The following is a 15,032-nucleotide window of genomic DNA, read 5'->3' as shown; positions in this document are numbered from 1 at the left end:
TTGTCTCTCAGGTTTTGTTGTTGTTATTTTTTATTAATAAACTAATCATTTGCTAAAAGCTTTTTGTTTTTGCTAGTTATGTTGAGTGTGTAAATGTGTGTGTGCTATGTTGTGTGTGTGTTTTTTGTGTTTTTTTTTTTTTTTTATGGAGCTGCGCTGCTAAGCGCCCCTAATTTTCCCCCTATTTACTGCATTTGTGTTTGCTCCTTTTATTATTATTGATTAATGATCAATTTGCTTTTTTTTTTTTTGTTTGTTTTTTTTTTTTTGCTGTTGTTGCTTTTTTTATGAAATATATACTGATATACATTGCACAAGTTTAGGTGAATTCGCAAATTACTAGTTGATTGCAATTCGTTTTCTTGAAAGTTCTTAAGCAATTGTGTTGTTTGGTTTCTTGCTGTTATTTGCTTTTTATCTTTCGTTTGTTTGTTTCTCTTTGCGTTTGTTATTAATTTAGTTTCTTTTTTACACAACCACTTGACAGGACTTTCGGCAAACCACTCTTGCTTTAATATTTAGCCTTCGATCAACTGTACATATTATACACACATAGATGATATATATAAATATATATACATACATGTACATATGCTACATACATAGAGTGAGGGTATGTTTCTATACATATAAATATATATATATATATATATATTCAATGACTGGAAGGATAGATCAAAATTTCCGATAAAGACGCTAAGAAAACTAAATAAATATATATGCCAGAGAAATGCAAGACAAAATTTTGAAGAAATAACAATTTTGTTTCTGTTCTAGTGTTTCTGTGTTGCTTTGCATTAGTTCTTCCCTAAGTTTTCTTTTCATTCTGTTTAGCTGCTGCATCTGCATTTGCTTTAAGGTATTTGTTTATACTTAGTTAAGAGCTTTTGCTTTTTTTCTATTGTTGACCGATTGCTGCTGTTTTGTTTTTCTGGCTTGCCGAAAGCTGTGTTACATAAATTGTCTGATTCTTGTATTTTGTTCGTTCATTATTTCATTTTACGTTTCTTCTTGATGTGTTTTACGTTCTTATTTGGTGTCTGTTTTGGGTGTTATCCATCTCTTATTTACATCATTCGCCTCCAATGATCGCCATATACATGCTTTGCCATCCAATTCCGACATTGTTGTTATTTGGAATTGGACTTGAGTTAAGAATTAGTTTATAGTTAAATTTAAATTTAAATTTACGCACGTTTGCACAATTTGCAAAATTCTACGAAACATTTACTAGGGGTTTGACTTGCTGTTCTTATTGCACATTCTTTTCTCTTTTTTTGTTTTTAGTCGTTTTGTTGTTTTACTCTTTTTTTTTCCTATTTTCTTTGTAGCAGTTGATGGTGTTGTTATTGCTGTTGGTATTGTAGCTGTCGCAACATAGTTTCTGAATTCAACTGCCAGGATGTTGTGGACGAGTAGTTAGTTAGAGTTAGCTTTACGCTCGTTCGTAGAATAGGATATAGGCACTGGATGAAACGAGACAGTTCTCGGGGATAGCATCGCTAACGCTACAATGAATGCGATAAATATGAACAGTTAATCAATCAATACTAACATTATAATTCAGAGGGTATCGCATGAACGTATACGTTACCTATTATCATTGAACTCATGCCACTTGCGGGAGACTGGATGCTTACAGATGGCCACGTAGTGACCGCCAGCCGTTGAGCCTGTTTAAGCAATAAGTATGATTAGCACTTGCTGCAATCTCTGCAATGGATTGGAACATACCCATATGATTGGAGATCGCATAGAGCGAATAATGCACATTCGAATTTGCGTTTGCCCCATATGAGGCCATATTCAGCTCCCGATCCGCCGTAGGGAACTCAACAATATTCGAGAGCTTGCTCCAGCGTGTTTCTGAGAAACGTTTTAGATCTGCAAGAAGCAGCATAAGCAAAAGAAACGTAAATCATATGTCTACATATACTATATATACTATATATAGTCCGGTTGGTCGGTTGCACTTACGTATCACCAGGTATTTGGGGAAACGCTGTATGGTAAAGCTTTTGGTACATTTTCGGCGTGTCTTGCATTTGGAGCACGTGGGCATCTCGTCGCCATCTAGCACCTCTTCTCTAATGAACAGATCTAAGCAGGCCTCTAATTTGCAGCGCGATGACGATGGTAGTGGCACACTCAGATCCCAGAATGGGTCAAAGGTAACGCTCGTATTGCCACACGTTGTACACTTCAGTGTGCTCTTCAATTGACCAACAAACAAATCTCGTATCAGGGAATTCTCATGCCTAGCATACCACTCCCAAGTCAGATCGGCCTTCTTATTGTCACTGCAATTGAAAACCATCCACATAGATTAGTTTCTCGTCGATGTTGTTTGTTGTGTAAGTGAGCACTCACCTGAGATTATCGTCAATGTTAAGCGTTTCACCTTTGACACCGGTGTTCAGTGCCGAGTGCAGCGAGTCAAGAAAGAAGCGCAGAAACTCCTGCGCATCCTGCTGATTGTAATCGCTATACATGCGATGCTTTGTCGAAAAGGCACGCTTCAGTTCCATCGGCGTTACACTATGCACATTTGACGTCCACATTTCCTGTATGAGTTTGGCAAATTCTGTAAGGCAACAGATATGTATATATGTAAGTATATAATATAAACATTTTTTATTTGAATGGAACACTTGCCGTATAGTATTTGCTGATCCTTGGAGGTTGCCGTGCGCGTGTTGGTGTGATGGGCGCGCAAGAAGCGCGTCAGCTCAGTCGTGTGACTCAGGCATTGGATGACCGAGTTCATGAAGCAAGTGTTTCCAATATTTCTCAGACCGCATAGACCTGTGGGTAATGGGATTCAATCAAAATTTTTAATTATTATAAGCCAATGGAGTTATTATAGCTAACTGGGCGTGGCCCAAAAGGCACTCCCCAATTCGGATGGCGTGTTACTGATTGGCCTTCTTCGCGTTCGATTGACGGCCGGCATTGTGAATGGATTTGAGATCTAGTTTATGCGGAAGTTCCTACGTATGTATATCTGGCTCACTATGTCAACTGGCATACTGAAATAATCTAACTGACATCTATTACCAACGGGCCGAGCACAGCCTACTTAAGGGCGAACTAAAGTAAGAATATTATAATTTTAATATATATACGTATATATATTTATCTGTTTATCAAATTATACATATACCTCTTCTTGTTCTTCCCAAATGCTGTGTCTTCTATCTCTCTCGCTCTCTTGCTATATGCAAATATCTGTATGTATGCGCATGTGATATTGTTTATATATTTTATATTATTTATATATACATATATATAAATATATTTGTTTATGTTACACGAACAAAATTTATTACTGTCTATTGCTTGCATCGAAAAAAAAGTTAAGGCCTATTTGTTTTACAATTTGTAGTAGAACGAACTCCAAAGCACACTTTTCGCATGGCATAGGTGATCAAAATAAATTTTAAAAATATGTTTATGTAAATACTACTACAATGAATAATGGTATAATATATCTATGCTCATAAGAAGACTCGTGATCGATATATATCGAACGCATACACAACTTCTCTTCATATCAGGGGATGTAGTTAGTCTCATTGGACTTGGGGTATATTAGGGCTAGATGGATCGTTACTCACCTTCGAACTTTTCGTCTCGGCTGCTTTTGTAGCCCTCGTCCAGGCTATTATGCTTCGTGCTCAGCGACGATGAGCCAATGGAAGAGGTTGTGGCGTTGGTACTGTTCCGTCCGCTGTCCCGATCCCGGTCCCAGTAACGGCTCGACGTTGGCGACACTGGCGGCAGCACTGAGCGAACGCTGCTTGCGACATTGCGCGATCCCTGCACGAAACACAATTTCAATTTAGTGATACGTAACACGAAAAGTGGGCATAAGTAAAACGAAAAATATAAAAATAAAATAAATGCAATGATAAAATTACAGTTAGTTATTCAAAAGCAGCGAGCAATCGATCATTAGAAATGGATGCATCTATCGATATTGGCTGGCGTTGGTATCGATGTTTTAGCGAGCAAGTGAGTGTGAGTATGTGGGTGTGAGCATGAGCGTGTGTACGTGTATGGCGGATAACAATAAAAAAGGATATAAACAAATTGTGGCATGCAAACATAACGTAACTTAACGAATAATAACATGGCGGTTTAAGCAAGCGAGGGTTAGCTAAAACAAAACAAGGGATTATTTTTCGTATAACTATATCGATAACAACAAAGGCAAAACGAAACCAAAATCCAATTAGAAATCAAGACGCATTGTTCCTCCAAACCTACACGAAAGTATATATACTATATATATGTATGTAAAAAGAAATCTACAATAAAATCAAACACTCACACACAGACAGACACAAAATGATGATTGATATATATTTGTTTGTTTGTTTGTTGGTTGGCTGCAAAATTAAAACGAATAACGGTGTTGTGGTCTGTGCTTGTGATAAGGATGGACATGAACGCTAGGACAGCAGCCCCTTCAGCTATTGCTCAAGACTTTACAAAGTTGAAGAAACCATAAACTAAAACACATAATGTGAGATAAAGAGAAAGAGAGAGAGAGCAGGAAGAGATAGAGAAAGAGAAATTGGGCACTGGGCGCCTGCCCCAAGTGCTATTTGAGCGCCACTTACGCTGTCGTTGGCTGCGACGCTGCTGACTGCGGCGGCGGCAGAGTAAGTGTAGGCGCTGGTCGAGTTAGCAGCAGCTGCTGCCGCTGCTGCTGCTCCCGCTGTGTCGTTGTTGTGATGAAGGTGCACATTTACCTTGTGGCTGTTGTTGGCCGCTGCATTGGCCGTTGTTGTTGGCGTCATTGCCGCGGCTGCTGCTGCTGCTGCTGTTGTTGCCATCGCTGTGCCAGCATTTTCCGAGTTGGCCGCCTTCGCCAACAGGCCGTGGGCAATCCGGCTGGCCGACTTGCTCATGGGCGCCACAGCTGATGATGATGCTGCCGTTGCCGCTGCTGTCGCTGCTGTTGCCGTTGCTGTATTGCTGTTGCTGCTGCCGGTGCGATAAGCGGCACGCGTCAAGGAGCTGCTATAGCCAGCCGCAATGCGTGTATGTTCCATATCGCCGCTGAAGCGCTGCTGCAGATTGCTGCTGCTGCCGCCAGCATTGTTTGAGGTGCCTTCCGCAGCTGCTGCTGCTGCCGCTGCTGTTGCAACTGCTGCCGCTGCCGCTGCTGCTGCTGTCGAGCCAGACGCAGATGTTGTTGCATTACTGCGCAACGGTCCCGGTTGTCGCTTCTGTTCGCTCAGATTGTTAAACTTCTCAATGGACGCCTTAATGCTGACCGAATCGATGCCATAGCGTCGCGCATTGCTGCTGCTGCCGGCGCTATTGTCCCGCTCCACACGATCCCGTTCACGCTCCCGCTCCTTGGGCCGCTGTTCGCCATTTGTGTGCTTGTAGTTGTTAAACTTCTCGTAGCTGGCCGCAAAGTTCGAATTGGTGAACGAGACTATCGTCGACTTGGGCCGGATCGAGCGCTGACCACCATTGGATTTATCTCCGCCCAGCTGCTGGTTGCGCAGCTGCAGTGGCGGCGTTATGGGCTTGAAGTAGCAAATGTTTGTCATCTTTTGGCTAGATGATATGGCGCCCGATGCGGTTGTTGTTGTTATTATTGCTGCTGATGATCCAGTGGTTGTTGTTGCCGCTGTCGCCGCTGCTGCTCCTGCTGCTGCTGTGCTGGTCGGTATATCGTCGCTATCAATATAGCTAATGTCGTCATGTTGTTGCTGCTGCTGCTGCTGCTGGCGTTGCATATTGTTGTTGCTGTTGCTATTGTTGGTGGCGCTGCTGTTGTTGTTGTTATTATTATTATAGCTGCTATGACTGTTCATCGCACTGTGATTGTTGTTGCAGTGCAGCAATAGAGGCTTCAGTTTACCAGCCACAAGTCGTCCTGCTCCAATTCCAGCGGATGAGGATGTTGCCGTTGTTCCTCCTGCAACAGTTGTCTTTTGGCCCAATGTCAGCTGCTGTTTGCTGCTATGGCTATGGCTCTGGCTCTGGCTCTGGCTATGGCTATACTTGATATCAATCCTGTGGACGGCTGAGTTGCCAGCTCCTGTTGATGCTGTCGTCGTCGTCGTCGTTGTTGTTGTTGTAGTTGCTCTGTTCGACGAGTTGGCGCCACTGTTGGTGTTGTTGGTGCTGTTGCTGCTGGTGCCGCCCGCTTTATTGCCATTAAGCGTCGTCGTTCGACGCATCTCACTAACTGAAGTCCCGTTGCCAGTGCCGTTAGCTATCACGGCTGTTGCTGATTTGTTGCTGCTGTTATTATTCTTGTGATCGTCGAGCGCCTTGTTACGCTTGTGCGTCTTGCCACCAGCTGGCGCCTGCTTCAGCGTTACCTGGGCATGCGCCAAATCGCACTCGGCCTTCAAGAAGCTGGGATCTTTGTAGCTGGATACCAAAAAATAGCGCTGATTAGCCGCCCGCACCGGATTCACGTTGCCAACCGCCGCCGCCGCCGCCGCCCGCCCACTGCTGCCGTTTGGCCCGTTGCTGGCGGCGTATTTGAGTGAAGTCACCGGTTTCTGGACAGTGACGCCGACTCCAGGCCCGCTGTTAGCACTAGTTTTCAATGACTTGGCGTGCCGTGACGTACCCTGGTGCTGACTCTGACTCTGATGGGCCTGGGCTAATTGCTGCTGGCTATGACTATGGCTATGACTGTTGCTACTGTTGCCTCTTTGTTGGGACTTCTGCTGCTGCTGCTGCTGCTGGTGGTGGTGGTGATGGTGGTGGTGGTGCTGCTGGTGTTCGTCAGTTGCCGTTGCAGCTGCTGCTGATGCCGCAGTGTTTGCCTCGCGCTGCAGTTTGGACGCTGGAATCTTATGGAATCCTCTGGTTTTCTTAATGTCTAACATTATTCAACAGCTCCTTATCGTGCGGTCGCTGCTGTTGCTGCTGCTGCTGCTATTACTGCTGCTGCTGCTGCTGCTGCTGCTGCGGCTGGCGGTTACACACGATGCAATGTAAATTTGGACTTAATTTCCTTTCTTCCTAGTTTTTGGTCTTGTTGTTGTTGTTTTTCTTTTTTTTTTTTTTATTCAATTATTGCTTTCTATATATATTGATAATGATTTTATTTAATCCGCCTTGATGGTCTTTTTATTATTATTATTTTTACTATTATTTGCGTGATTGTGATTGTGATTATTATTGTAGTTATTATTATTATTATACGGGTTCTTGATGTTCTTCTTGTTATTTGTGTTTGTTCAATTTAATTTCATCAAATTTGAAAAGGTGTGTTGTGCTTACCAAAAATACATACTCTCAAAACTACCTTATACACACATTTGGACTGTTTGTAAATACAAACTACTGCGTTAAACTAAAATTTTTCAAATATGGATGCTTTGAACTTTGATGGAGCGCCTGCCTAGATTATTATCGATTCGATCAGTTCTACTAATTACAGCTGCAGTTGCGTTATCGATAATATATATACAATATATATATACATATATATACACACATATATATACATATATATAAATATACATATATAACTATATATATTTATATGTATATATATACATACATAGTATGTTTGTTTTTGGTTTTTGGTTTCGATTGCTCTGGATTGAATAGTTATATGATTTTTGCCCTCGTCAGGTATTGACAGTTAATAATCAAGTGAGTTAGTTTGGTTAGTTAAAAGGGACGCGCACTGCGAGAGTATAGCTAAAAATATATAGAAATACACACATATATATATATATATATATAGATGTAGTTTGAATATTTGAGAGATGCGTGTAAAGGTGTTTAGCCACAAAACGAATCACATAAAGAGAAAGTCAGATCATATCAAAATGAAACAACAAAGAAACATGGATTCAAAAGAAACAATATAAATGCCAAGTGAGATTCCAATATATGTCTATACAGATACATATGTACATGTATGTACACGATTTGTTTTCGTTTTTTTTTTATAAATTGTTAATAATTATAATTATATATAATTATATATATAGACATACATGTGCTTGTAATGATTGTTGATTGCGTGGCCGACCGACCGTAGCCGCAGTATGAATACTAATTTATCCTAACACAAAAGGTCCAGGAATGAGATCGGGTTTGAGGCTGGGTGGGTTTTAATTATTATGTATTTCTTTTCATCTTGAAAGCATGGCAGAAGCAACAATGCATAAAATCACATACACACGCACACACAAGCAAAAGACGCGCAAATATTCAAATATCGATAGTTAGTGGAGCAGTATGTTATCGCATTATCGATTGTCAGCTGCTCGTCCTGGGTGGCAGCCCTGGCATGCGATTAGTAATTTCAATTTGTTAGCATTTGCAATTTTCTGAATGCCTGTGGCAGGTGCTTAGATATCCTGGTTCGGTTTTTATTTTTGTTTAACTTTCATCATTGTTTACCTTGCTGCGCGCAGTGGCGCCCTCTGCCAGCGTCAGCGTCGCCGTCGCACTGACATCACCATCGCCATCAGCGTCGCCGTTGACATCACCATTGGTATTCGCATTGGCATTGGCCCTAGCCTTGGCCACTGTGACCGTTGCGGTCAGACAATTAACATCAGACGCCGTCGATGCCGCCACATCGTCTGTGGTATCCGCTGCCGCAGCGTTGGAGCTATCATAGATTGCATTGCGCTTGGGCGACGTCGACAGCAGCGAGAGTCCGTTGAGCTTGGCGTCCAGCCCATTGCTGCTGCTGTCCTCCGCCGTCGCGTGGCCATTGGTGATGATGGTTGACGCTGTCGCTTTTGGGGCAGCTGTCAAATCATGTGTGCCATTGCGGCGTGTTCGATTGTTGCGCAGCGTGAACGTGGCCGTTGGCACATCCCCGTTGCTGCTGCTGGAGGTTATCGTGTATCGCCCGGAGCCACTGCGTTGCCTGGTTGTGTGTGTTGTTTCGCTTGCGCCCGTATCGCCGCCGGCATCGCTGCTGCTGCTATACAGGCGGCTGTAGCGGCTGCTGCGCGGCCTGTCCACGGTTACGGTGCAGGTGGTGCTGTTATCATTGCTGCTGCTGCTGTTGCTGTTGCTGTTGCTGTTGCTATTGCTATTGCTGTTGTTGCGGTTGTCAGTGTCGGCTTCGTTGACCGCCGATCTGGAACGTGACAGTTCACAGTTGGGTTTATAGTTGGCCGGACTGTACTTTTCGTACATGTCCAGGGCGGATGTGGCAACGAAATGTTCTAGGGATGATGATGAGCATGAGCTGGACAAACGTTTCGTTCTGCTGCCATTAGATGTCGCATCATTGCCATCTGCACGCTTCTTATCAATGGCAGAATCTCGACGATACTTTGACCAATCGTCATTCTTTGTTCCTGCTGCTGTGCTTGTCGAGCTTGCTGCTGATCCAGCTGCTCCGCCATCGCCATTCGATAGTGTGCCCTTTGCTCGACGCGGCAACTGAACGTTTTTTTTTTTTTTTTTGCATGTTTTTTTTTGTGTCGTGGTTGAAACATTTATACAGATGTATGACATTTGAATGCGATTTAGTTGGTTGTGATATGACGGCAACGGTAACGGTTAACGGTAACGGTAACGGTTAACGATCATAATAATTTGTATGCGTTTTCATGATGGGCAGCAACACACAAACCAAAATCAAATTTGTTTATAACAAAGAACAAAACAAAAGAAAAATAAGTATATAATAAACTCCAAATGAAGATAAGAAAAAAAGAAAATTATATATTTAAAAAAAAAAAAGAAACCCAGAAAGAACAATTACTATCAATGACAAAAAATCGAATATTCCGTAAAAAAGTTGCTCTCGTTTTAGGTCGCATTCACATGTTCCGGCCAAATTTAACATGCACTTAGCACTTGAGCAACTGCATGACAAAAGCTGTCATGCACTTTGCAAACCATAGCTAAGCAACTTATCGATATGCTGTTGCCAGCTTTTTGTTTTAATTTTCGAAATGCCAACAACTATGAAGATGTTTACATATATAAATGTATAATATCTATCATGTAGAATCGTTCCAGATTCATATTTTCAGCGATTGTCAACTGTCGCAAAAATTGGAAACGTAATTTGCAATTATTCGTCATTTGGGTTCTATTTTGGGCCTCGATTTACATATACAATCCACAATATACATATATTTGAATAAAAAAAAAAAAAGAAACACATTTGCAAAATGTACGAAATCATTAAATATAAAATATAATATTTGGCAAACATCAATTTCGTTGTTTTTTATATAAAGAGCGAGACAGAGATATTGCGAGAAACATCTGCTAGAATTAAAAATTATTCACAAATTTAACAGCAATTCGAACGGAATTGTTTGTTTTATATATTTTTAGCTGATTTCAAATAATTCTCGTATTTATTTATTTTCGTGTTCATAATCAAAATAGAATGCAGACATACACACGCACATATGTACATGCATGTATGCATGTAAATGATTGATGATGTCGACAAATACCGTTGATGACATGCACAATTCAAAAATAGACAGTCCATTTGTTATCGCTATCGCTATCGATAAGTCATGTGCAGATCAAGTGATGGGCTTTTTCAAATTTTCAAACACATGCTTATTCTGTGCATATGAATATGTTTACATGATTCACACACACTCTTACACCACACACACACACACACAGATGCACCAACACAATGCATCTTTGCCATATTAAACATATTGCGAATTTTGTATATTTTATGCCGCCAAGAAACGTTTTCATATGCAGATAGCACAAGGGCGTACTACAATTGTTGTTGTTTTTGTTGTAATGGGGTCTTTTGTTGCAATTGGTGTTGCTGCTGTTCTTATTGTTGTTGCTGCCGTTGGTCCCATTGGAACGGTGCCAACAAGTGGTTTGACTTGGCAAACACATTCCATTGCCATGGCGCGGCGGGTGGGTCTATGTTTGTGGTCATGACGCATACGCCGCCTTATCGCAGCTTTCAGCACAAACGCACGCACACATACACGCATATTGCGGCGCAACAACAACATCAGAGCGCAAACAAATGACAAGTTAGCAAAAACTGAAAAGGTAACTTCAAAATGCCGCCAACTGTCAAACGAGTGTCACAAAAAGAACGGTAAATACACAGTTAAAGCTCTAGACGGTGTGTACACATACATACATATACATATACATATACATATTTTACACATACATATATATTTTATGTGTATGTGTGTTTGTATATGGAGGGAATAGGGCGTACTGGCATGCTTCTAAGCAGAGCCAACATGGGCGTGCCTGGCTGAATCGCATACTAGCTATGACACATACATTTATAACCATACACACATGTGTGTATGTATGTGGACAGGTGGGAGTGTTAAGTGGATTCGGGGTTTGGCGACCAGGTGGGTGTATGTCATAGGCTACTTGTGACTTTTGGATAATGCACAACATGAAATGCGCTGCCAAAGCTGATTAAAATTCGTCATTCTTCCTCTTATTCTACACATACAACAGGCAGTGATAAATATGCGTATGCATGTATGTGTGACATGTTAAGCAACAATCAATTTCCAAGCCCTACATACATACAAACAAACAGAGACATACACACACACACAGATTTAAAAAGGACTGTTCCGTATTTTTCAATTGAATCGAGTTCGTTTCTTAAATATCTTATTCCTATGATCAGTAGAATATTTAGTAATAAAATCACAATCTTATTATTTAAATATATAGATCAAGTTTATACAACATTCTTTTGGACCCAAGTAAGGTCAAATCTACATCTGTGGCTTTGAAATATACGAAAATCGGACAATATATAGAGATGTGAGCTCTGTACGATCTGTAGAGATTCTAGCTCCTAGTTAAACACTCGACGATAGATCTTCGTAAAATTATATACTTTATAATCCTACATTTCGCTTAAATTCAATATTATTAATATTAATCGGAACAGTCCTCATATATGCCAAGAGTGCTTTAACATACATATTAATGTATGTATATGTATTACAATGTATGCTAGTTACATATACACAAACATATACAAATACGACACACACCAATACTCCTTGACCAATACAATAACAACACTACTTTAAATAGAGAACTCACCAAATGCTTTGAATGTGTGTGTAGGTGTCTGTCTATGCATGTGTGTGTGTGTGTGTGTGTGTGTGATTGTGCATATGAATGAGTTTTGTAAATTTGTTCCAAGCCCAGTAAGGAGTTTCAAGTACGAGAGTAAAGCAGTTGGGGGGCTTTCAAAGGTGAATAGAGATCTACTCTAATGGGTGTACTTATGCCCAGCATCATACACATACAGATCACTATATATATATATAGATATATAGAGAGAGAGCTCTGTTCAGCCATCAATGGAATATCACACATATGTATAGATAAATATGATAGATATGCATGTACATTAAAAATTAATCGACGGAATTTAAATGGGATCGGGGGTTTGGGGTGGAGGTGTAGGTAGGTGGTAGGTGTGGCTAAAGCGATAATCATCAAAAACACTCACTCCGCATCGGCCATACGAAATTGTATCATAGTTGCTCAAATACGATGAACTAGTCCGATATCCAGAATTGAGAACAGAGCCAGTTCCTCCGCTCAGATACAATGGAGATGCGATGCTATTCCGCTGTGTGCTGACGCGCGGCGTACTCGAATAGGTTGAATAGGAGCTGGGATAGTAGTTGCTCGCGCTGCTGCTGCTGTGATGATTGTAGGCGGATGTGGATGTGGATGAGGAGCCGGCTGCTGATGTACCCGAACCAGCTGACGAGGGCAGGTATTTGGATAGACTGCTGCCGCGATTATCGTAGTAGCTGCCGGAGTAGCGCGAGTAGCCGTTACTTGTGCCGCCGCCGCCGCCGCTGACGCTGCCGCTGCTTGTGCCGCTAGTGCTGGCCGAGCTGCCAGCGCCACTGGTCGACGTTGTGCCGTAGAGACTGCCACTGCCCGCTGCTGACGTTGACGATCTACGCGGCGAAATCACACGCATATTAGTGGCAGCAGCGTTCTACCGCTTCAATCGGACCAGTTTGCCGTTTTGATGAGCCGTTATGAATTCCAATTGTTGCTGTGGATGATGATGGTGTTGTTGTTATTATCGTTGTTGTTGTTGTTGATATTATTGCGGTTGTTACTGCGGCTACTGCTGGATGGCTGGCGTTGTTACGGATTTGGCAGAGCGTTCTGTCCTTAGCTGTTGTTGTTGTTGTTATTGGTGCTTCTGGCTTTTAATATAATTCTGTAATTGTTGCTCTGGTATTATTGCTGCAAGAGTGAGAGTGAAAGTAGATGCGTGAGTGAGAGTAACTTTCAAAATGGCAACGCGCGGCGAGATGCACTCGCTCATTCGCTCACTCACTCACCTTGAATTTGGCTTGCAGTTGCTTTTTCCTTTAGGTTAACTGATTATTTACAAAGCTTTTAATTGTTATTTATTTAATGTTGTTGCTTATGCTACATTAAAGACCCGTTACTGTTGCAGTGGAGAATAGGCAAACTGTAAATGAAGAAGAATTTATCAGAATTGACCTTCGAATAATACACATACATAAATACTTAAGCATAGGCATGTATATATACATATATATTAATAAATAAATAAATATATATATATATACATATACATATAGATATGCGCTGACTAACAATTACAGTTGATTAATAATTTCATAAACGTATCACAAGTTTAACAGCGCTATCAACATCGCCCACTTCGTCATTTCGTCATGTCACACTTGTTTACAAAATAACACAACGACAACAATAACAAATCACAATACTTGAAATTTCACGGCGCTGCAACTTGTCATAACAACAACTCAATGCAACTGCCGGTTTGTGTGTGTGTGTGCGTGTGTGCATGTTGGTCGTGAATGAGTGAGTGGGGTAGCTATGCGGTAATAGTGAAGTTGTATGTCTGTTTGTATGTGTATAAGATGCCGCCAGGCTGTCTACGGCCCTATACGGCGCGCAATGTCATTGTAACCGAGGAAACCGTTGCTCGGCTTTCATAGTGTGCGTTAATGCGTGTGCTCGAATATATGTGGGGTAGGGCGCCACAGCCTCTCTCTCTCTCTCTCTCTCTCTCTCGCTCTGCCCCTATCCGTCTCTCTCTTTCACACACACGTAAACAAACAGACGGACACATGGTCACTATCATATCGATCTCGCGTTCATAAATACAACTACTGTTACAACTACAACTATAAACATCACTACACCGTTTCAGATTCACACATTCCAATTCGCCTTTGTGAAGCAGCGATGCCGAAAATCATGTCAAAAATCGAAATTATTATAATTAAAGCAACAACAAAAATTGAAAAAAGGCAAATCTATTTATAAAAGCGCTTAAAAGCACATACACACACACACACAGCTGGCTGGCGCTGGCGGCCACGTTCCCGTTGGTTGGGTGGTGCGGCGGTGGCAGCAGTAGTAAAACTGCGCTGCTGTGCCTGGCCTATAAGCGCCATATGTGCAAATGAAATAGCAATATTGATATTGGCGACAGCGACACACTAAACACAACCACACACCAAAAGGCGACGAAACAAACACATTCATATACACATGTATGTACATATATATATATATATATACGCGGCCAAGCAAGCAACGTACGAATTACGCAAAGTGAAATATCTTTCTCAAAAATGGAAAGTGGAAAAGTGACGACTATAATTGTGAATTTCGCTTAGAACTCGAACACTTTAATATATATGTTTAATTATGGGGACATAGCTCCTTGGCAAGCAGTATATTTATTTATAAAATTCATCATTCACGCACAATCTACTCACGACGTTTGAAAAAAAAAATGTTGTATACGTTTAATTGTATCAGCTATTGACACACACACACACATAAAAATACATAAAAAGTGCACTGACTGAGCTTCTTTACATGGTAATAACTAATATTATTGGCTTTTATATGCAATTTTCAGCCCACAGCACGCAGAACTCACTTAAGAGCGAGTCAGTTTTGCAAGCGAACTACCGAAATCCAGAGTTGCGTCCATACAAGTATCGATAAATGATTTTGTATCGCACCAGAAATCA

At 41.3% G+C, this 15,032-nt stretch overlaps 1 protein-coding gene across 9 annotated transcripts; it reads right to left on the bottom strand.

Moving 5' to 3' along the window:
- Positions 1-873: 873 nt before the first annotated feature.
- Positions 874-15,002, bottom strand: LOC6583945 (ubiquitin carboxyl-terminal hydrolase Usp2). Of its 9 annotated transcripts, XM_032732476.2 has the most exons (12): positions 14,862-14,958; positions 13,332-13,465; positions 13,104-13,233; positions 12,473-13,036; positions 8,404-9,405; positions 3,618-3,819; positions 2,656-2,805; positions 2,371-2,584; positions 1,978-2,300; positions 1,735-1,884; positions 1,595-1,673; positions 874-1,508 (listed from the first exon to the last, which is right to left on the bottom strand). In XM_032732476.2, exons 4-12 carry the CDS (start codon positions 12,956-12,958, stop codon positions 1,436-1,438), a joined length of 2,679 nt encoding a protein of 892 aa, XP_032588367.1. In that variant the 5' UTR covers positions 12,959-13,036; positions 13,104-13,233; positions 13,332-13,465; positions 14,862-14,958; the 3' UTR covers positions 874-1,435. The 9 variants fall into 9 exon arrangements, with proteins under 9 accessions (XP_032588367.1, XP_032588366.1, XP_032588365.1 ...); XM_032732475.2 differs by having other exon boundaries at positions 12,473-13,233; positions 14,939-15,002; XM_032732474.2 differs by having other exon boundaries at positions 12,473-13,233; positions 14,875-14,959.
- Positions 15,003-15,032: the final 30 nt, after the last annotated feature.

The sequence above is a fragment of the Drosophila mojavensis genome, unplaced genomic scaffold, assembly GCF_018153725.1.
Source record: "Drosophila mojavensis isolate 15081-1352.22 unplaced genomic scaffold, ASM1815372v1 contig_136, whole genome shotgun sequence".
Classification (NCBI taxonomy): domain Eukaryota; kingdom Metazoa; phylum Arthropoda; class Insecta; order Diptera; family Drosophilidae; genus Drosophila; species Drosophila mojavensis.
Note: the sequence above shows the minus strand (reverse complement) of the source record. Positions and strands in the feature narration are given on the sequence as shown.